General features: G+C 38.8%; 7 protein-coding genes across 7 annotated transcripts; 3 read left to right on the top strand and 4 right to left on the bottom strand.

The window, feature by feature from the left end:
• Nucleotides 1-5,985: 5,985 nt before the first annotated feature.
• Nucleotides 5,986-8,912, bottom strand: MELLADRAFT_76310 (uncharacterized protein; the record flags this gene model as incomplete). The annotated part of the gene is made up of 13 exons (XM_007403569.1): nucleotides 5,986-6,400; nucleotides 6,488-6,648; nucleotides 6,722-6,957; nucleotides 7,027-7,180; nucleotides 7,258-7,363; nucleotides 7,442-7,515; nucleotides 7,583-7,762; nucleotides 7,845-8,044; nucleotides 8,109-8,122; nucleotides 8,220-8,299; nucleotides 8,384-8,496; nucleotides 8,553-8,722; nucleotides 8,799-8,912. The coding sequence occupies 13 exons, from the start codon at nucleotides 8,910-8,912 to the stop codon at nucleotides 6,272-6,274; spliced, it is 1,731 nt and encodes a 576-aa protein (XP_007403631.1).
• Nucleotides 8,913-9,039: 127 nt separating this feature from the next.
• On the bottom strand, nucleotides 9,040-9,937 carry MELLADRAFT_76309 (uncharacterized protein; the record flags this gene model as incomplete). Its single annotated transcript, XM_007403568.1, has 1 exon — nucleotides 9,040-9,937. The coding sequence occupies one exon, from the start codon at nucleotides 9,709-9,711 to the stop codon at nucleotides 9,040-9,042; it is 672 nt and encodes a 223-aa protein (XP_007403630.1).
• Nucleotides 9,938-11,128: 1,191 nt separating this feature from the next.
• On the bottom strand, nucleotides 11,129-11,905 carry MELLADRAFT_32182 (uncharacterized protein; the record flags this gene model as incomplete). Its single annotated transcript, XM_007403567.1, has 4 exons — nucleotides 11,129-11,285; nucleotides 11,364-11,528; nucleotides 11,616-11,641; nucleotides 11,702-11,905. Coding segments are annotated over 4 exons (552 nt in total), but the record flags the coding sequence as incomplete, so codon positions are not given.
• A 663-nt stretch (nucleotides 11,906-12,568) lies between these two features.
• MELLADRAFT_32275 (uncharacterized protein) lies at nucleotides 12,569-15,118 on the top strand (the record flags this gene model as incomplete). The annotated part of the gene is made up of 8 exons (XM_007403965.1): nucleotides 12,569-12,838; nucleotides 12,928-12,996; nucleotides 13,066-13,170; nucleotides 13,245-13,590; nucleotides 13,678-13,798; nucleotides 13,949-14,100; nucleotides 14,166-14,423; nucleotides 14,898-15,118. The coding sequence occupies 8 exons, from the start codon at nucleotides 12,569-12,571 to the stop codon at nucleotides 15,116-15,118; spliced, it is 1,542 nt and encodes a 513-aa protein (XP_007404027.1).
• An 841-nt stretch (nucleotides 15,119-15,959) lies between these two features.
• MELLADRAFT_51312 (uncharacterized protein) lies at nucleotides 15,960-17,646 on the top strand (the record flags this gene model as incomplete). The annotated part of the gene is made up of 10 exons (XM_007403966.1): nucleotides 15,960-16,072; nucleotides 16,154-16,200; nucleotides 16,283-16,364; nucleotides 16,452-16,539; nucleotides 16,649-16,873; nucleotides 16,941-17,014; nucleotides 17,117-17,192; nucleotides 17,421-17,513; nucleotide 17,548; nucleotides 17,591-17,646. The coding sequence occupies 10 exons, from the start codon at nucleotides 15,960-15,962 to the stop codon at nucleotides 17,644-17,646; spliced, it is 855 nt and encodes a 284-aa protein (XP_007404028.1).
• Nucleotides 17,647-18,497: 851 nt separating this feature from the next.
• Nucleotides 18,498-19,821, top strand: MELLADRAFT_58538 (uncharacterized protein; the record flags this gene model as incomplete). Its single annotated transcript, XM_007403967.1, has 8 exons — nucleotides 18,498-18,610; nucleotides 18,701-18,747; nucleotides 18,821-18,902; nucleotides 18,992-19,079; nucleotides 19,145-19,366; nucleotides 19,434-19,507; nucleotides 19,584-19,659; nucleotides 19,777-19,821. The coding sequence occupies 8 exons, from the start codon at nucleotides 18,498-18,500 to the stop codon at nucleotides 19,819-19,821; spliced, it is 747 nt and encodes a 248-aa protein (XP_007404029.1).
• Nucleotides 19,822-20,740: 919 nt separating this feature from the next.
• MELLADRAFT_86926 (uncharacterized protein) lies at nucleotides 20,741-21,339 on the bottom strand (the record flags this gene model as incomplete). Its single annotated transcript, XM_007403566.1, has 4 exons — nucleotides 20,741-20,843; nucleotides 20,906-21,013; nucleotides 21,079-21,150; nucleotides 21,212-21,339. 4 exons carry the CDS (start codon nucleotides 21,337-21,339, stop codon nucleotides 20,741-20,743), a joined length of 411 nt encoding a protein of 136 aa, XP_007403628.1.
• Between the last annotated feature and the right edge of the window lie 344 nt (nucleotides 21,340-21,683).

Raw genomic sequence — 21,683 nt, 5'->3', positions numbered from 1 at the left:
CTTGTAGATATTGATCTACATGACTTTGGTAGAAGTTATCAGACCTTCTACAACCTTTTTATTGACTCTACTAGCCTAACAGATGCTAGTAGGCTCACACCAAAACTATGAGTCAGTGTATGTAGTCAATTTTTGGAATGCTTTTGTCCAGCTGAAAAAGATTACAGAAGGTATTACATATGATATACTCATTCAGATGAGACAATAGCTGAGCGGATCTGTATGTACACAATAGCTCCCAATAGTCCCATCCTGTTGCACCTATGTAGTGTGGGTGCTATGGCTCAGGTGTGCAGTGATATGTCTTTTCATGGAAAACTACAATTTTAATCATTTTCCCAATCCCACTTGGGGATGATGTGTAATGTTTACAGTGTGTGATGTCTTATTTGGCTTTAAATATGTCTTATTGGTTTTGAATGCATTTTTCACATAGGACAAGGCTTGAATGCCACAAGAGATCGCAACATGCCGTGCTTGTATGTATATGTGCACATATGATAATATGTATTCCTGTTTGTGATATGCAAAAAGGCCAATGCCCACAGTACAACACTTTGGCCCACCCCAGGTATGTCTGAGGGTATCTCAATGGTATGAGCACACCAAACTCTTTTTTTGATTGTTGAGACCATGCCCCACTTGATTTGGGTACACAGTGTAAAAACTCAAGTGTCAGGTCAACGAGCTCACACAAAAGATATCTCGTATAGAGTGGATACTATTACGAGCTTCAAATGATCTTGAGCACCATGCACAGACAGCCCTTCTTGAGTTCCTGAGGTGGCGAGACCGTTAGACATAGGAAGTCTGATATCCTTTCTTGAGATTAGAGGGGTGCTGGAATTTCACCGAAGTCTGATAAAGAAACTGCATGAAACTTTTTTCATTTTTTCCCCAAACCTCTCCGTGTGTGCACTTTGACGTGCCATAGTAAAATGGACGCTGTGGTAGACACATCTGTGGGCTAGTGTGATTTTTACATCCACATTTGGGATTTTTCAAACACTTACAGTACTCAAAGCTGTGTATAGTTTTGTGTGTATAGTTTTTTTTGCCCAAATATACTTTTTTTTTGCGGCAAAAAAAAAGAGTATATTTGGGCAAAAAAACTACATAGCTTTGGGGACCCCATATGTATATCTGCGTTTGTTGATAAGATGCTGGCAACACCATGTGGCTAAACTGCCAACCAAAATATACTTTGCCCAGGTTGTGTATAGTTGCAAAAAAAGTATATTTGGGCCAAAAAAACTATCCACACAAAACTATGCAGAGCTTTGAGTACTGTAACTGTTCAAACCTACTTAAAAATCTCATCATTTGTTCACATTAACATTACACTCTCATACAAACACACTGAGGCTTATATATATAGCAGTCTGCATAAAGCTTATCCTAAATACCTTGACTCCCTTTAGAATCTTGAAATTGGGTTCTACAACACTTTTTTTTGCTAGCTTTTTCCAATGACATTGCAACTAAATCCACCAAACCATTTCAGGGAATATCAATGTGGTATTTTTGAGTCATACTCCTCAAAAGCTCAAGACTATGTGAAAGAGTTTTCCTTGTCCTTTACTAGTAAAGAGTTGCTGTGTATTGGTACTATTAGTGATCAACATCACTGATTACTTATTCTTTCACTGCTTGTCAGTGTCATGATGACTAGTTTTTCCTTGAGGTTCTGATTGAGACTCCTTCCACTGGTGCATCCTTTTCAGAACTTTCATGCACTGGTGTACCCAATATTTTTACACATTCTTTTTGTATGTGCTAATATGTGTCAGGCTGATATAAAAACTCCCAGCAGATGAAGTGCCTCCAATTCAAGAGCTGCGGTTTGATAGGCAAGTTACCTTGTCACCTTGTGTCTTAGTCCCATATAAGTACAGGTTCTGTCAGCCATGAAGAGTATCTTGCAACACTCCCACTATCTGTCAAGACTCATGTACATGTATCAGATCACAATGATCAAGACAAGAGTAAGACTGTGTAAGATCCCTCCAAGGTCTTGGTGATGGAACAAACAAAAGAACCAATCAAGCTTGGGTGAAGCAAGTTACCAAGCTTGAAAGCAAAAGACACTGATCTTAAAGAAGGTTATATATTTCCTTGAGCCTTGTTAAATTCCAAGAATGTGACTAAGGTATCAGAAGCATGTGCATTTGTTACAAAATACCATTATGAGCATGTGTGAAAAACCCTGTGTTATGATGACATCACAAAGAGAGATGCACAATGATATATAAGCAGTGGTTTTCTGCAACTTGAGAAAAGGATAACCTTTTTACAAACTAACAACTATACTTTTAGAAATCAAACTCAACTTTTTACTAAAAAATCAGCTCATACTTTTAACTTAGATCATGTCCAATTTATTGATCCTATCTTCATTATTTGACTCTTACCATTTTTTATAACTGTTATCGTGTATCTTTTCACTAAAGAATGTTTTTATCAAAATAGGATCTGAACACTCTATTTAGATTGACTTCCTTTTATTGTCCAAAATGTTTCAAAGATTGTTGTTGATAAAGACGTCTCTTTATCAATATGTAGAAACTAGACATTTAGATTAATTTCCATTGTCCAAGATGGTTCAAAGATTTTTATTAATAAAGATGTCCCTTGATCAAAACATAGAAGCTTGACTGTGTACATATACCTGAGACAGGAGTACACTTGTACCTGCCTCAGAAGACCCTGATTGGAACAGACCTTTCAGCAAGTATCAGGTAGTGGTAGCCATTCCACACCTAAGACAACATGGAGTTGCCAGCTCCTGTTATATAAAGGTTCAAATTTATCTCAGTAAACTCACTGTACTGTAACAAAGCCAATAACAAAGCTTCAAGCACACATCCTTCAGCTATGATTCTACTAAAGCTACTTGTTTTAAGTCTCAGGCTGACAGGTTCAGCATAAAAAGTATCTTTCTCAGTTGGCCAATGTCTTGATTGAAATATAAATACCTTTACAGTGTTTTTAAATGAGTCCATGAGTATCAAAATTTGATTGAAGGCATTGATGCTCACAACAAAACCCGTGCACTCCAACACTCAAAGGAAAAACTAACACGACTCTTGTTTAACATTCTTCTGAATATGTTTAGAAACAATCAATATACTTTATTAATCTGCAAACTTCAGGAGCTAAAGAAGATAAGTAGACTTGGAAATTTTACAATGCTCAAGACTTCATCCTTATGTAACTCTTGACAAAAACATCAGGAAGAGATGAAATTTAATGTAATATCAACGTGTTTTCCACTTTTACTGATCTTATAATCAAAACTTTTGATTACAATTTCATGGGCACAAATTAAACAAAATATTAGACAAAACCCCACACACAAGCAAACAGAAACAATTTTTTGGGGGGATTGTTGAGATTTGTACTTTTTTCTCTTATGATGAGGATTAATCAGATGGAACTTCTGAACCTTAGTAAAAGCAAAATCTCAGCTAGGAATGCAAATATTTCCAAGCTTTATTTTGAATATGATGATGAGTCACATCAATTAGCTTAAATTTTGGGGTCAGGATAAACTGCAAGTAAAAACTCACCATGATCATTTTCTCTTCAACTTGTGGCCCGAGAGCAATCTCGACATATGCCTTCGTGATCTTGTTGGCAAAGTTCCGTCCTTGGCCATTCATAGTCACATATTCTGCACTGCAACACCATCCTGGAATCAAAACCCTTACATTGAGTTTGTGTTTGACAGGAAGTGCATGTGAACTTGGTCTCACAAGCAGAGAAATTGCTTCGGTTTTCCCCAAATACACAGTCATGATCAGGATACACTTTGGAAAAATTAGCATTAGTGCTGCCTAACATCATCACCCACAGCAAGCCCACAAATACTTGTGAAGATAACATAGGTGGTTTTTCTTTTTTCTTGGTGCTTTTTTAGGAAGTGCAACAATGACTATACCCAATATTATATCCTAGTATCACAGGTTATAAGCTTTATGTGTGCTACTTGCTATTTATCTATTATAGTTAATCTTGATGGATTTTGTTTGATTTTAATCAATTGTGTTGTATAAGATCCTTGTCTTGAAGGCTAAAATATCTACCTTTCATAAAACAATGATGTTTCAGTCAAATAAACAAGAAAACAATTTTGTCAATCGGCTTACAAGAAGTACAAAGCTTTTGGCTTGTATTTTGTTGAGATTTACAGGACTTCTCGTTGATGTGAGAGGAGTTTACCTACATAAGGCCAATGAGATGGTCAATAGGGTCAAATCAGAGTGTAGAGGTCAGTGTTTGATCCTTATGATAAGAAAGTATCTCAAGATCTGAATTTGTATTGTCCTCCTGAGGAAGATCAGATAAGGGGGATTTACCTTTTCCTCACACAAATCCTTGTGGCTTATTCTTGGACTATACTAAGTGTAAAGAAGATGGGATCCAAGACAGAGACTTTTCCAATGTAGTACTGGAAAGAAATTGATGGATTAATGAATTTTAATATATTTTGGGATCTCAAATGAAGATGCAGCAAAGCAATTTGTAAGTTATTATTGTTATGAAAGCCTTTGAGCCACTGAGTCAAACCGAGCTGAGAAAGAAAGCGCCGCTTTTATGCTTTCCAATCTGTCTTTCATGTATCGTATGCAAAACAAAAATCGTTTTTTGAAGTAAAGTTTTGGCGAGGAAAGCTATCAATTGACACACAAGAAATTCCCTGCGCATCCCTGTCATCGTTGGATGAACCTTTTTTGCCATAACATAGGATCTTTCCGGGACTTATGTGTGAGCTGCGCTGCCAACATAGATGCCTCGAGTTGAGAAATCTGAGGCATCATCGGATCTTGGCAGTGCTGAGACTGCTTCAGGTTTTTTTTCTGAAGCTTCATTTTATTATTCTCGTTTTTTTTTTGTGTTACGCTGCATTTCGGAATCACTTCACACACGAGGTTTCCGAGACTTATTGATAAAATCCTCCATGTGACCCTGACACCTTTGAATCAGGATCTTAATATCGTGGGGGATATGTTTCTCAGCAACATTCATCATCTTTAGACTTCGTTCTCTGTACAGTTCTCTTCACTCGGCTTGTAAAAATGTATATTTTGAAGCAAAGCTTCGAAAATGAAAGTTATCAATCGCTGCACAATAAATTGTCTGGACACCGTTGGTTTAGCCTTTTTCGTCACATGATGTCTTTCTGGGCCTTTTGTGATGTGTTGCTTGGCTGCGTCCGACATACTGATCTATGGTTTCCATAGCACACTTGACTGTTCTTGGTAGTATATTTGGTGTTAGTATCTGGATCGAGTTGATGCACATATAACACAATCTAGCAAATGTATCTTGCAAACATACCACACAAAATTTATAAATGAAAGTTGAATGTTACTCAAAGAACTTCAGAAGTTCAGATCAAAGATCTGCTTTCGAGTCGGATCAGTTTTAAGATTTCTGTACACTTTTTGTAATCTCTCCAACATAGTTTCTCTGCATTCTATCTCGTTTAGATATCCATAAGAAATCTCCAGGAGAAAAAGGTTTTGATTGATTATTTTTTAAAAAAACGGTCGATAAGACTCCTTAAAAAATGATATTAACAAATTTACAAACAATTGATAGCAAAAAAAAGCAAAAAGAAAAAGAAAGATGAAAAAAAACAATCTAGCACTAGGAAAGTTTATTTATAAAAATAGAAAACCATTTCCTAACATCTCATAAATCTTTTTTTCTTCAATCTACTGTAAATTTATAAGTTAATTGTAGCGAAAAAAAACTTATAAAAAATCAAAACAGATCATTAATCTGAAGAGTCAAGATTTTAAGACGTAACATTTTAAACCTTACACTCTTGATTGAAACTTTGTAAAAAGAATTTCTTCTTAGAGTCATAGGTACTGGTAAATGTGTGCATAAAAGGAAAGATAAAAAAGATAAGATCAAAAAAAGGTAATCGGAAAGAAATACTCAGAAACTCTTCTTTCTTTTTCAAACTTGAAGAATATTGCTAAAACTTTCTGTTAAAACTTTCATGAACCCTTGCATAAAAAACCAAACATCTATTCAACGAAAGCTAAATCAAAACAAAATGCAGAAACACTCCAACATTACAAAAACCAAAAAAACCTAATCATTCAAAACGACGTCATCTTTTTCTATCGTTATTAGTTCATTCATCAATCTTTCATCAGTCCATTCAAAAACTGTTTATAAAAAACGAAAAGAAAAATCACATCATACCATAACAGAAAACACAAACACAATTCAATCTTCATTCATCTGATTTCCTTCATTCTTCTAAATCCCTTTCACTTTCTTCTTCTTCAGCTCTATAAGTTCTTCCACAAAAATCAAGAGCATAAAGAATCCCATCGCTGCATCCCACAACTAATCGATCACTAGATAATGACATACAAGTCTAAAGCAAACCTCAAATTTTAAATCAGTTTTTCTCTCTCGTTTTCTTCAATACCAAAAAAAGAAACGATGAAAAAGTACAACTCACCGGGTTTCTTGTTGAAACACAATATTCTCCATCTAACCAAGCTCCCTCAATTGGTTGTAAACAATCTGTTCCTCTGATTTCTTCATCTATATTCATCGTACTATTACCCAAATTAACAGCTTTCATAGTCCCACCATCAAGTTTAGGTAAATGACCAATAACTTTCGAACAAGAACAAGATTAAAAACATCAGTTCCAAATCTAAAACTTTAAGGGAAAACAAAAAAGACCAACAGATTCTCATATTTTCGCCTAATCGATTCGCGAATCTAGGTGCAGCTGCAAATCTTCTTTTCAAAACATCTAACGTTCCACTGTTCAATTCATGTACAATAGGTGTTACTGAAACAAGATCAGGTGGAGAACTTAAATCCACAACGTTTTGATCATGTGCTGTAAGTCTATATTCTAATTCATAGATTTTTGTCTTAGTCGCAATCATCACTCTTCTTGCTTCAGCCACAAACCATCTGTGTGTGAAAAAGAGAGCGAATTATTAGTATGACAGCTAGACACCACAAGTCAGTGAGATACTCAACTGAAATACCTCATTTCCTCCTCCTCCTTGAACTTTATGTTGTGAGACGATTTCTCGTGCCTCGATGTTGAAACATCTGATCACTCCATCCACTTGAACACTACTAAACAATGAGCCAAATAGAGATATGGCCGCACAAGGATTGGTTTGCTGCCCTAATCATGACCTCCAGAACCAAAAGATCAGTTACCCAACAAACAAACTCAAAAATCGGCCATAACACCTTACTCACCAAATTTAACAATCCGTGTACCTTCTCGCCAATTCCAAACCACTAAAGCTTTATCATACCCTCCGGAGACAAGATATTGACTATTCATAGCCAAAGTACGAATACCCTATTCACCATATCCCATCTTCAATCTTCCCCATCTCAAAAGTTCGTTTGATAGAGCTTGTTATCTATAGATACTCACTTTGTTATGGCCAGAAAGGGTACTGAGTAGCACACCATTCATCGAGATTAAAAACACTCTTCCTACATCGTTACCTACCCATTTGCACATGACATCATTAATTACTCTTTCTGCAATCAACCTGCAAATTGATATATTTACCTCCAGCAGCAATTACTCCAGCATGTCCGTATTGACCATGGAAATCCACCGACGAAACAGGGGCTGGCATCTTGACTATTTTTAAGCAAGTACTTGTGCGTACGTTCCAGATTCGCAAGGTACCATCCAAAGATCCCGTCACCAAGGTTGATCCCCTCAACTTGATCGCTCCAATTGAGCCTAAAAATCAAAAATATCAGTGTCAATCCATACATCGGTTTTTTTCATATTTACTAAAACTCAAGAGATTGTATCAACTCACCAGTATGACCTTTTAAAACTACCACTCTTTGAGCCAAACCTCTTTTCCAGTTCTCTTCACGATAATACAAACCTTTATAAAGCTCAAACCAACCATAAGCATCATCTGTGTTTGGAGTAGGTCGTTCATCATCCATAGAAGTTAATGAATAACAAAGTTGTCTCCAAAGTTCTGCTCCACATTCAGAAATCACACGATTCCTGTTGAAAACCAATCAGGACTCCGTTCAGGGATACAAGTGTTAGACAATTCAATAAATCTTACCATGTTTTAGAGACCTACAGGAGCTCAAAGAAATGCAACATTAGAATCACAGTCGGGAAGAAACATGATGTCTAATGTTTATTGAACAGATCAAACAAACACAAAACCCACCAATCGACAAGTCAAAATCGATTTCAAATCCATTCTCATCAAACATTTTACGGCCAAAGCCTCAGGTAAAGCACCAATCACTAGAAACCAAAATTCAAAAAGTTAACCAATCAGTAGAAGAAACCGACAAGAAACTGACACAAAGGAATACAAAGGATACATACAATCTCGTTTAGTACGTTCAATTTTGGCCAAAAATGTTCGAAGTGCAGCAAGATCACCCGGCAAACTAGCATCTAATAAAAGATACAACCTAGAATATTTCCTGATCAACATCCTAATGGACTGAAAACAATCCAAAAATAAAATGTATCAAAAAAGGTAAAAGCTTACAGATGTAACCGTGAAGTAGAAGGCATAGATCTAAACACAGCTTGAATTTCACTTTCGGTTCCATTTTGTAAAGCATCCAAAAATGCTTTAGATAACTGATCATGTAAAGTACTCGAACTTTGAGATCTAGCAGGCACAGGTCTTTTGAAATTATCTTTAGAACCCATTACCTAAAACAAGAAACAAATGCATTTAAGATTATAATTTCGAAATCAATCTTGTATAATAAGGAAAAAGATGACCAACCAATTGATGATTTAAATTTCGATTTTCGATTTTTAATCGATCAATTGTTTGATTCGAATCTGATAATTCATCTTTAGCAGATTTCAATTCAGCTTGTAAAAGATGCAGTGACATTGAATTTCCTTGACCAGAAGAAGATAAAGTTCTTTTCAACTCTGTTAATTTACTTGCATGTACTTTTACAACTCTTGCAAGTGCTTCATCCATCTAAAAAAACAACATCAGATCAGTTTTTTGTAATTCATTTTTTGGGTTTGGGGAAAATGTAGGCAGGAAACAAGAGTGACTCAACTTCTTCATCTATTTCTTCTTCATCATCTGGTACTTCTGTTTCGATATCTTCAGGTTTAGTTGATGATTCTGGTAATAGATTACGATTGATCACTTGAGGTGATGGAGTAGTAGCAGGAGTAGTGAACGTTCTAGATCTTTCAGATGAAAGTGGTGTAAAATTAGCTATAGTGTTACGATTCAATGGTGATCTCTTAAGAGGTGCTACATTATTATTATTATTATTTTGATTGCTAGTATTACTTAAATTGTTGAGATTCGATTGAGGTAAATTGAGAGAAACATTACGTGATCGAGGTAAAGTAGGAGTTCGATTGTTGTTAGTACTAGATTGATTATTATTACGATTAGTGTTAAGAGCTGTAGTAGTGATTGAGATTGGTCGATTAAGTTGAGGAATAACAGATTGTCTACGAGATTGATTTAGTTTTGATTGTGATGATGATGATGATGAAGTAGTCGGTATTGGAGTTGAAGTTGATTTGGAAAGTGAAGAAGTGATCGATTTTGATAATGATGAGTTGCTTGTTGAGCTGGGTTTGATGATGGTAGTGGATTGGTTGTTGCTTGGAAATGGTAATGACCTTCTAGTCGAAGTGTTTCTTGAGTTGATCGGAGTCATTTCTAATCTTTCCTTTTCTTTTTCCTTTTCGTTTTCTTTCCTGTTTTTTTCTGTCTCTGGTTGAGTTCTTTCTTCTTGAAGTCTTTAACCTCGAGATCTTGATTTGCCTTGACTGTCGTTTGTTGTTTACCGTTTCAACTCTATTTACCCGTGTTGATTATTTGTGAAGTAGAAATTGAAACACTACTGTATTACAGCCGTTTCGAAAGTAAACGTTAGTGCTGTCATCTTCGAATTTTCATATTTCATATCCGTAGTTTTCAATCTGGTAGAAAAAGCGCGGAAATGGCTAATGACACGGCCTGAGCTTGAATCACCTCGCTTGCCTGAAGTCAGCTTCAACCCTTGATGCCAACGCTTGAGCGGGTTTGCGCCTGCGTCAGCTCCATTTCTGATCCCAATCGGAATAAATAACCCAGACAGGCAACTATCAATTAACGGCGGATATGAAAAAAAAATCAAAAACAACAGGAGGAACAGTTTTCGAAACAGCTCTAGGTTTTGTTATGTTTTTCTGCATTCTTTATCTGTGATCTCAATCCTCTGTTCATGATTCATCCACGCGCTTGCATTTATGATACTTTTGGGAAGAAGTATCAGAAACAAGTTAATGGGCTCAAGATTGATGATGAACACGCTCTGGAATGTCTTGGAGCTTGCCCACTTACATAGGCCATGTTTGCTTGAGGAAATTCTGATCAGAATTCACATCAAGACATAATCAGCATTTAATATGTTACAGAATGCAAAGCCTTTCTGACCAAAAGTTTCTCCAGCAAACGCGCCCTTAATACTCCTCATTCCAATAGTGTTTGAAAAATTTCATCAGAATTAACAGTCATCCACAAAAGTGATGAGCAGTGAGTTGATTGATTTCAAGAATGATGAACTTCTCAAAATAACTTATGGGTTTTGATAGTTCAATGTGACCAATTATTGATGGGAGGTGAAGATGACCTTACAGTTCAATGTGTTATAAACTATTGGCTTGGTTGGACTCATCCACCATTCCTTTCTCTAATATCCCTCCTCGGGGTTTTCCCTTCATCCAGATTCAGATGAGCTTCTTGTATGGCGCTGATGAAAGACTTGAGTAAGGAATTTTGGTCCGTTGAATTCCATGCTTGCTACATATTCTTCAAATCCGGATAGCCTGGCAACTCCGTAGCCAAGAGAGACCATCAGATAAGAAGGAGCCTACTCAAAGCATGGGTGAAGGGTGCATATACATGGCTTCTGCACACCAATATACCAATACACCTGTTTGACTGATATCTAGATGTCAGAGATGTATAGATATAGATCAATCAAATGGCTCAACCTACCCAATCTCTGTCTACGAGCTGTATCGGAAAGATCAAACGGTGTCAAACCTCTTTTGTTCCTCAAAGGCTCACTTCATCGAGAAAGTAGGAGTTCATTTGAGGCTTTGATGATTTTTTGTAATACTTTTTGGTCGTTCTAGTGCATAAAGATTGACGCGAAACAATTCAGATGGAAACCCTAATTGAACATCTTGCCTTACCAGCACCAATCCTGATAAGTCGAACAGTTTTCGAAAAACTGCATCAGACCTAGATTTTTACAAATCATATATCGTCACTGTCAGTATCCTCCCAAAGAATGTTTCTTGCCGTGTGGTTCGTACTCACCGTGTCACAGAACCATCTACTTCATCATATACACATCCTTCTCCTTCACATACATTCTCCTTCACGACAATCAATCCAGGTTCTCCTTCATCATTCCCGACCAGCTCTTCCGAAGCTCGACTGAAGAATTCAATAAACTCGTCATCGGTCAAGTGACCCAGTACCCTATTCATTTGTCATACGAAAAATGAAATTACCACAGTCAGAACGGATCCCAGATGACGAGTAAATTTATGAAAAGGTCAAACTGACCATTGACACCAAATCACATCGTATTTCTTTCTCTCCTCCGTTCCATCTTGATCAAATTGACCGGTGACCCAAGTTGGCTTCTTAACATTTCTTTGATTCCAAAACTCTTGTATACCCATCTGCCAAATTTGTATCTTTCCTTTCCATTGACCAGAGGCCTCTTGAGCAGCATTGACAAATCCTGAGGCAGGTTCTACCATATCAACCAATGAAGTTGGACCAAGTACAGGGAGCAGTACAGATCGAGTCACACGACCTATTCCTGCTCCGATATCAAGTGCTCTTCGTTTTTTTAAAGGTGTATTTTCTGTTGAAACCGTGGAGAATGTCGGTCTTAGACTAAGAAGAAATAATCTACTTGTTAAACTATCTACCCTTGGTAAGCTCTAAGGAAAACATGAATCAAGACCACGAATCAGTTTGGTATGCTCGTCATCAGAAAGCGGAAACAAAAGCAAGTCTTGCTTCACTGACACCTTCTCCAAAACCTTGATTGATCAATTCGATTCATATTTTTAAATGATATCAACGTGGTCTTCATAAATAAATAAACGCAAAAGAAGCCAGTTTTGTTCACGAAATAAACCACGAACCTCCTAGTACTCCATTGTCATTAGGCTCATCTTTAGCTACTTGATCCCAATATGATAATGCGATGACATGATCAGGCTGTCGACTTTGGTGTTCTTCGTCTTGATTCGGCTCCATGATTTCGGTCAAGTATAGTTCACTTTTCAAGAGGCAAGAATCAGAAAGAGCCGTGGCGCATACATTTTGAAGTGACTTTTGTTTCGTGTGTCAAGCATGTGACTTGACTCGGTATCAGCATCATCCGAACAATATGCTTATACATACCTTTCAGTGTATGCTTCTCAGCTTCTCATCATTCAACTTTCAAGTTTCAACATGTCGATCGTTAAACTCAACTCAACTCTCCAATGACTTCATTAGAAATGACAGATACCACTAACTCAACACCAGAAGAAATTAAAATTCAAACAAAAGATCTAAGACCGAAAAAATCAAGAACACAAGCATGGGACGGATGGAGACCAGGTCCATATGGTCCACCAAGTGCACCAAGTATGGAAAGAAGAATCGCAGAAGAGAGTGCATTAGAAATGGCAGCGATTTCAGGTCATGGTAGACAGGATGGTAGAGCTCGTAAAATTCGTCCTAGACGTACGGTTGATATTGGGGGTAGTATGGCTCGTTGGAATTTGGTGGGTACGAGATCTTTTTTTTGTGGTTTGAATTTGGGAAACTTACTTTTGATATCAAGTCTGATGGTGATTGTTTTGATTTTCTATAGATGAGGTCGCTTAAAACTTGCGCGGATGAGCATTATTTCATTAGACCGTGTATTGATCATTTAGTTGAAGTAAGTTGGTTTGGCTCTCATCTTCTTTCGGATCCTTTCATCACTCATGATTAACTATCTTCGTAATAGTTCTTACCACCTCAAGCCTATCCGAGAAACCCATCTACTTCGATACTAACGAAATATGTTCACACGTCTACAAATAAAGTCCGATGTCCCATAAATATAGTCAGAGTATGTGAACCTTGATCGTTTTCAAAATCAATCAATCGAATATTGACTGAAACTTATCAAATTTGGACTTTTAGTTTACGCCTGACGCGCGAAGAGTGTTGACCGGTGCAACTAGTGGAGAATTTACACTTTGGAACGCGTTGACATTCAATTTTGAGACAATCTTACAAGCTCATGATACAGCTGTTAGAGCAGTAGATTGGGCCAAATCTGGAAGTTGGTTGGTCTCAGGTGATAATGCAGGCATGATTAAATATTTTCAACCCAACATGAATAATTTACAAGTCTTTGAAGGTCATAAGGATAGTGTACGAGATATCTCGTTTTCACCTAACGATTCTAGGTTTGTGAGCTGTGGTGATGATGGTCTGATCAAACTGTGGGGATTTGAGGAAAGACGTGAGGAACGTAATTTGGTTGGTCAGTTGTTCCTTTCCTTTGAGCATTTCGATTCACTTATATGATGTAGAAACACGATGTTCATATGTTCATTCTTACGCTAAAAAGGACATGGATGGGATGTGAGATGTGTGAAATGGCATCCGACCAAGGGACTGTTATGTTCGGGAGGTAAAGATAGTTTGGTGAAGTTTTGGGATCCCAGAAGTGCGAAATGTTTGGCTACATTGTGAGCTCCTTCATCTTTGGAACGATTTTTCCTCCCTTTATTATATCCCATTTCTACTTTTTTGGTGATAATTTGTGTTTAGTTTTTTCACGAGTTGTGATGACTCACTTTTTGAGCTGACCGTTTGTGTTTTCATCTTTCGGAGCTAAGACATGGCCATAAGAGCAGTGTACAAGCCTGTGCATGGAATCCGAATGGACACATTGTTGCGACTGGATCGAGAGATCAATTGATCAAAGTCTTCGACATTCGAATGATGAAAGAGTTGGTAGCCCTCCGAGGTCATAAGAAAGAAGTTTGCTGTTCGTCTTCCTCTTGAATCCTTAAAATAGAACAAACAACACTTGACTCATGACCTTTTTTGTAGCTCTCACATGGCATCCAATTCATCATGATATACTTACTTCTGGTGGATCCGACGGAACAATCCTCTATTGGTGTTTGCCAGAGTCTGAACCAGTAGACGAATTGGAATTTGCACATGACGGTTGTGTTTGGGCTCTTGATTATCATCCACTTGGACATACACTGGTCAGCGGTAGTAACGACCACACTACTCGTTTTTGGAGTCGAGGTAGGCCAGGAATAAAGATCGCAAATGATAAGTTCCACATAGGAAAAGAACGTGCAAGAGAGTTGGGTATCAAAGACGAAGAAGAACAACGTGAGGCATTTTTCATTTCATGTTATAAAGTGCTACATGTATGTCTGATCACATCTGCATCCTGTGCACTTCTCATGACCCATTCAGCCGAAGATTTCTTCGTACCTGGGCTAGGACATCAATACCACCCTAACCAACCAATGGGAGCTGGTCAACTCTTCAACCCGATTCCAACAGCAGAATCTGACATATTAGGTAACCCGCCACCCGGATTCGTTCCAACCGGATCAGGTACAGCTTTAAGATTTCAAGGAAACGCACCACAACCACCGAGGATGTCACTTGATTTACCTAAACCTGAAGCTTTAGCAATACCTGGATTTGGAAGAGCCACGGAAACGAATGAGATGCCATTACCAGGTTTAGCAAATAGTAGTAATAATAATGGAGGTGGAGGAGCAGTGGGTTGGAGGAGAGGTCCTTTATTGAGTCAAGAGGCAGCTATGGGAAGGGATTTAGCCGCTGGGAAGATGAAGTGGAAGACTCCTCAGTCTAAAGGGGGTGGTGGCGGCGGCGGGGGTGGAGGAGGAGGAGGAAGAGGGATGAGTCGATGGTCAACAAATATCAATATTGGTGGTGCTGATGTCACAGGGGAGTTGGATGAGTTTGGAAGAGAAATACCACCACAAAATAAAGACACTGGAAAGAATTGGTGATTTTGAAATCTTGTCTGTGACGTATATATCTGATAGATGAATGTTTTTCGAATTCTGACTCCTATCTTGAAATCACATGTACATATAAACATTTTCGAAATCTTGAATCATAGATTGATTCCAAGTTTAACAAAATCGCACCCAGTCAGCTCTCCCTTGCGACAACCTGAGCCTGTGGGACGATTTGTTAGGTTTAGATCGATTCTTAATTTAAAGAGGGATTTATACAAATCCGCCATGATCGAAATTTGAGGATGAAGCATCTCTGCGAATTTATCTCAAACAAAAAACCTCAACAAATTGCAAACCATATTTAGATTCTACAAACGCATATAAATATGTTTTCCACTCTCCAGTCGGCTCCAGATTGTCCAGTCTCCCCATCTCGCACAAATCGGCTTTACATACTTACGTGATCTAAATCTTCTTGGTCATTTGCTAGTAGACGCGTAATGTAGTATGGGACCAACTCAAAGTTGGCATCAACAAGTTTGAACCGAGTGTTTGTCTTTTCAACAAAACCTTGTCTTGACAAGAAAACAAAACGAGCCGATGATTCTTGGAGCGACTATGCAAGAGGGTCTTAAGTTCGGCAGATGGAAATGTAATCCATTCCGAGAGTTGGGAAGAGTATATGGCAAATCAAACTTGTGATTCGTTTGTTGTCTCGGCAATGACAACTAGAATGACTGATCTCGGGTAAGCCAGAGAAGTTATCATATGAAAGAAAAGATGATGTCATCTCTTTGCTTTTCTATTCAAGCTCTCATTCCATCCTCTTGACCGTTCAACCATCATCTGAAGCTTTGATTGTATTCCTACAACAATTCTCACAAGCATCATGTCTAACGCTGCCGCTCGAGACCCTCATCAGGAGCTCAACAAAGCTCTCGCACTTGACTCCCTTTTCTCGGTCAAAGGCCTTGTGGCCGTTGTTACGGGTGGTGGGACTGGGTGCGTTATTGCTTCTATTCCATGCTAATTGGCATATCTACCAACGCAATGTGTCGGTTCCATCATACTGTTTTACATCAGCATTGGGTTAATGTGTACTGAGGCACTCGCGACTCACGGCGCCAAAGGTACATCTTTACATCACTCTCATGTTCTCGTGACCGCTTTGCTTTGCTTTTTGATGTTGATCGTTGCTGGCGCATCTGGTAGTATATATCACCGGACGTCGAGAAGAGGTGTTGAAACGTGCTGTTGATAGCTATCAGCAACATGCCACCGGTCAAATTGTTGCGTAAGTTTACTCGTGATATAAGCCCGAGAGGTACACTTTTGGTCCAGGCGGATGTTGGCGTTGATCGAGGTTTCTTGGGTGAGATAGAATTCAGGCGGATGTCACATCCAAGGATGATTTAAAGAAGTTAGTAAAAGAGATTGAGGGTAAAGAACCAAATGGAATTCAAATTTTGGTGAGTACAACTTACTCGCTCCTGATCCTAAATGCACGAAGATCTGAGAGACTGTGTGTCTGGATTGATTTGGTGGATTTTGCGATTTAAAACCTGGTTCAAATTGTAGATAAACAACGCAGGAATCTCTGGTCCTCATTCGGAAACCGCTTCAGAAAAATCGGGAAAAGAATTGGCAAATTCGACTATGGAATCCGAAAGTTTTGAAGATTGGGATAATGTTTGGAGAACAAATGTTGCCTCGATCTATTTCTCGACTATTTGTTTTCTTCCATTATTGGAGAAAGGCACCAAGGAAAGCTATCGAAGTGGTGTGATCAACATCAGTTCAATCGTTAGTCTTTCTATTGTTTTTAGCTTTCGATCTTATAGTTGATTGATAATGAGTGGTCGTATATCAGAGTGGAATGGTCAAAATTTCACAATCCCATTTAGCCTACAACGCAAGCAAAGCAGCTGCAATTCACCTGACCAAGTAAGTTCATATTGACTGCACGATTTTCCAAAAACATCAAGGAAAGATGTAAAAGGAAAAGTTATTGATTGCTGAATTTTGACTGGTGTTGAACTTGAACAGAATGATGGCAACAGAAGTCGGCAGGCTTGGAATCAGGTTCAACTCTATCGCACCTGGAGTTTTCCCCTCTGAGATGGTCAGCACACTTCAACCCCCTTCTTCACAAGCAACTCTTTGTGTTATCACTGCTTCAGAAACTCACTGACTGACTGCTATTGTGCGATTGTGATTATCTCTTTTCTAGACGGCCAAGACTTCCAGTGATGAGTTGAGTATCAGATCTCCTAGCTCATTTCAAACCTCACACTAATTCCTTGACCCTTGATGCTTTGTCTTTCCATTTGGGTTGGATAGCCGTGGAAAGAACGATATATCAGAAAGATTTGATCCAGAAAAGTACAAAATACCTGCGGGACGTCCAGGCAAACTTGAAGAAATGGCTGCCTCTGTGCTATATGTGAGTTCTCATTAAGATCATGGTACTCAATCAGCGTATCTTAAGTTTGAGTCATTCATATTTTCTCTTTCGCAAAGGCGGGCAATATTGTGATGGTTTGGTTATGAATGTCGATGGGGGTATCTTGCTGTAAGTCATTGATCTCGATGCCATACATGCCAGACATCCTTTTATGATTTATGCGCTCTCCACTGTTTAAACCTCCAAACCAAGTAGAATATACTGACCGATAACAATCATTTTGGTTGGCGTTTGTATAAACACAGGACCAATCCATCTGTGTGTTGATCTGTCAAGCGTCTATGGAGCGCGCCAAGCCATTTTGCATCAGAAGATGATGCTAAGGTTTCTTATCGTTGTTGTATCAATTAAAAAAACAAATTATCATATAAGATGATCAGTCCCTGCAAAAAGCTTAATCTAAACCTATCAAAAGATTCTTGTGACAAGTATAAAATTTCATTTGATCAAGTCCAAGACAATGTAAAACAAAGGTCACTGTTAAATATGAGTATGCTCCTGAATAATCAAGATTAATTTCTTATCAAAAGAAAGCCCATGCAACGCACAAAAAAACGCTTTGCACCAAAAGTGGACATATGAAAATAGAGACTGAAGTTTTCAAAAGAGAAGCAAAAGATGGGCAACACGGGTACCTTTACCATTGGGAGCAGAGACCGCTATCTAGATGCTCTTTATGATGGCGACTGACTACACCACTCAAACGTGCACGGATGTCGTCCGATGACCGAATTTTCAGGTCTTCTGATCAATTTCACAATTCTGTGAATAGAGTTCTGATTTCACTTTAGGATGCTTCTCTTGACCGTCCTCCATAAGCCAGAGAAGTTCGACGGTGATACCAAAGTGAAAAGGATTTACCTTTTACTTTTCAAATCGCATTGATTCTCTTGACCGTTCTTTCCCTAGTATTTTCCATTCTACCAGAACTATCAACTTGAGCTAACAGTATCCCCAAGCAACATGTCTAACGCTGCCGCTCAAGACCCTCATCAAGAGCTCAACAAAGCTCTCTCACTTGAATCTCTTTTCTCTGTCAAAGGTCTCGTGGCCGTCATTTCAGGTGGTGGGACTGGGTGAGTTATCAATCGAGTTGTTTGAGATCCTTTGACATCTCGGAACATTAACAAAATAAATCCTTCACTATCATTTTTGTTCTCCATCAGCATTGGCTTGATGTGTACTGAGGCACTCGCGACTCACGGCGCCACAGGTATAGATTTTGTCCTCACTTGACCATATCTTACTGAATTTCTGACCCTTAATGTATTTGGCGCATATCCTAGTATACATCACCGGACGTCGTGAAGAGGTATTGACTAGGGCTGTTAATTATTATCAAAAACATGTTACTGGTAAGATAATTGGGTAAGTCAATTTCAAACCGAGCTACAAAAGTCGAACATTTGATCGGATGGAATGATTCAACTGATCAGATAATCTGAGTGGGAAAAAAGGGTTCAAGCAGATGTCACATCAAAGGACGATTTGAAGAGAGTAGTCAAACAAATCGAAGATCAAGAGCCAAATGGAATTCAAATCCTAGTGAGTCCAACTGATCTATATCAATAATCAATTGACTTTCCTGAACTAAAACCCGATTTTCAAAGATCAATAATGCAGGAATTTCAGGTCCTTATACTGATGTATCACCAAATAAATCAGCCCAAGAATTAGCTGAAAATCTAGAATCTGATAGCTTTGAAAAATGGGATCAAGTTTGGCGTACAAATGTATCAGCTATTTATTTTTCTACGATTTGTTTTCTTCCTTTACTTGAGAAAGGAAAGAAAGAACATTATCGTAGTGGGGTGATCAATATCACTTCAGTGGTGAGTGTTTTTCAATTGAAAGCAAATTAGATTTGAAAGTTGATGTTTTTTCTTGATTGTTTATTAGGGTGGATTGCTCAAAGTATCGGCGAATCATATTGCCTACAACGCAACCAAGGCAGCTGCAAATCACTTGACAAAGTAAGTTCTCATTGACCGCATATTTCAACAAAGAATAAAGTTGAATGGATACTCAAAAGTGGCTCATGAATAACAGGATGATGGCAACCGAGGTTGGCAGGCTTGGAATCAGATTCAATGCTATTGCACCTGGTTTATTTCCCTCTGAGATGGTCAGAACAAGTCAAATTGGTTCTCGATAAGAGATCTGATCATTCTCGGGTTCGAGTTACTGATGATCTTGAGGAAAATTTCGACTGACGTTGAATGAACTTTTGTTATATATCTAGACGTCAAGGAAGCCAAGTGATGAGTTGGGTGTTCAGCTCAAATAGATATTTATAAGTACGATACTGATTTCATTCTTCTGTGCTTTACTTTCCTTTGATTTTGCTTATCGACAGACGTGGAAAGACTGCTGTATCAGATACATTTCATCCATTACAGGATGGAATACCAATAGGCCGCACAGGCAAACTTGAAGAGATGGCTGCCACTGTGCTTTATGCAAGTCCACCTTTACTACTACGGATCTGAAGTTGCCGTCTATGGATTTCACTGATAGCTTTGGATTTCATGTCTTCTCAATAGCTTTGTGGAAAGGGCGGTCAGTATTGTGATGGTTTGGTCTTGAACGTGGATGGAGGTATCCTGTCGTGAGCAATTCATTATGATTGTATGGACTTTTTACATTTTATAAACTTGCTGATCATCTCTGATTTGTACATATCTCAATCAACGCGATGGGATGGGCGGGTGTATGCGCTTGTTAACGGAACATGACAGAGCCTATCCATCGACTGCTTGATCAATCGCTGCATTGCGTCAAAATAAATGCATGCAAGGGTTGCTGGCTACCGCCTTGACAGTCCGCATGAGTAAAAGATTGAAGATACATATTTTCGAGGTAAAAGGTTCACTGGCGACTGTGTTGTAAGGACTCGTAAGGATACCCGGGTGAGTTTGTGAAAGGGCTTATTCAGCTTGGGTGAGCACTGAGTAGGGCCGAGCACTATGGTTGCGATGGTATGAAATTATTCATGAAGCAAGTTGATTGGGTTACATTTCTTATGAATCTTCTCATTGAGGATGAGTGCAACATGACACGAGGTTCTTGTATAGCAGGAGCGCAGACCAAGTTGAATTCACATTAAAATACCAAGGACTTCACTTTACAAAAACGAGAGCGTATGTAGATATTACAAAGAGAGCAAAGGGGCGAAGGAAAAGTAAAAGGTAGAAAGGCTGTTTAAATCATGATCGTTCGCCTCTAAGCCTGCGTGCTAGTTGAATGTCCTTGGGCTGGATGGTGACTCGTTTGGCATGAATGGCTGCTAAGTTTGTGTCCTCGAACAATCTGAAGAGATGATGAATGGTCAGATTGGAGATGAAAAAGCAAGAAGTGACGTCATGACTCACCCAACAAGGTAAGCCTCAGCGGATTCCTGTAGTGCCATGACAGCGGAGGATTGGAAACGAAGATCGGTTTTGAAATCTTGTGCAATTTCCCGAACTAATCGCTGGAAACTAATAGGGAAACGCAAGGTCTTAGCGAATGAGATTAGAGTCATTGAGGTTATATCGAGACTTACGGAAGTTTCCTGATCAAGAGTTCAGTGGATTTCTGGTATCGCCTGATTTCTCGAAGAGCAACGGTACCAGGGCTGACAAACAGAAAAAATGAGATGATAATCAAAAGATGAAGAATCGTGATGAGAAACTCACCGGTATCGGTGTGGCTTCTTGACACCACCGGTAGCTGGTGCTGATTTACGAGCAGCTTTAGCAGCAAGTTGTTTGCGAGGGGCTTTGCCACCAGTGCTTTTGCGAGCGGTTTGCTTAGTACGAGCCATTGAGAAGATTTTGGATTTAAAGACTGGGGTGGAGTAGAATGATAAAGTGGGTTGAATGTGTCTAAGAATGTGTTCAAGTGTGAATGATGAGGGAAGAAAGGAAGGGGTGCAATGGGATGAGATTTATACTGCTTGAGACTGAGGAGTGCTGAGGGAAGTTTGAACTTTGGATGATCCTTCCGTTTCACGCGACGCGATGCACGCGATCGGCGCGCATCCAAAACGCGCTCGACGCGCCGAGACAACCGTGTTCTGACAGTTCGACCAATCAGCTGCCCCCATTTTTGGAGTCGTCGCGTCGTCCCGAAGACTGTACCTGCGGACTTAGACGCGAGACGTCTGAG

Source organism: Melampsora larici-populina, assembly GCF_000204055.1.
Source record: "Melampsora larici-populina 98AG31 unplaced genomic scaffold MELLAscaffold_1, whole genome shotgun sequence".
NCBI classification, from domain to species: Eukaryota; Fungi; Basidiomycota; class Pucciniomycetes; order Pucciniales; family Melampsoraceae; genus Melampsora; species Melampsora laricis-populina.
Note: the sequence above shows the minus strand (reverse complement) of the source record. Positions and strands in the feature narration are given on the sequence as shown.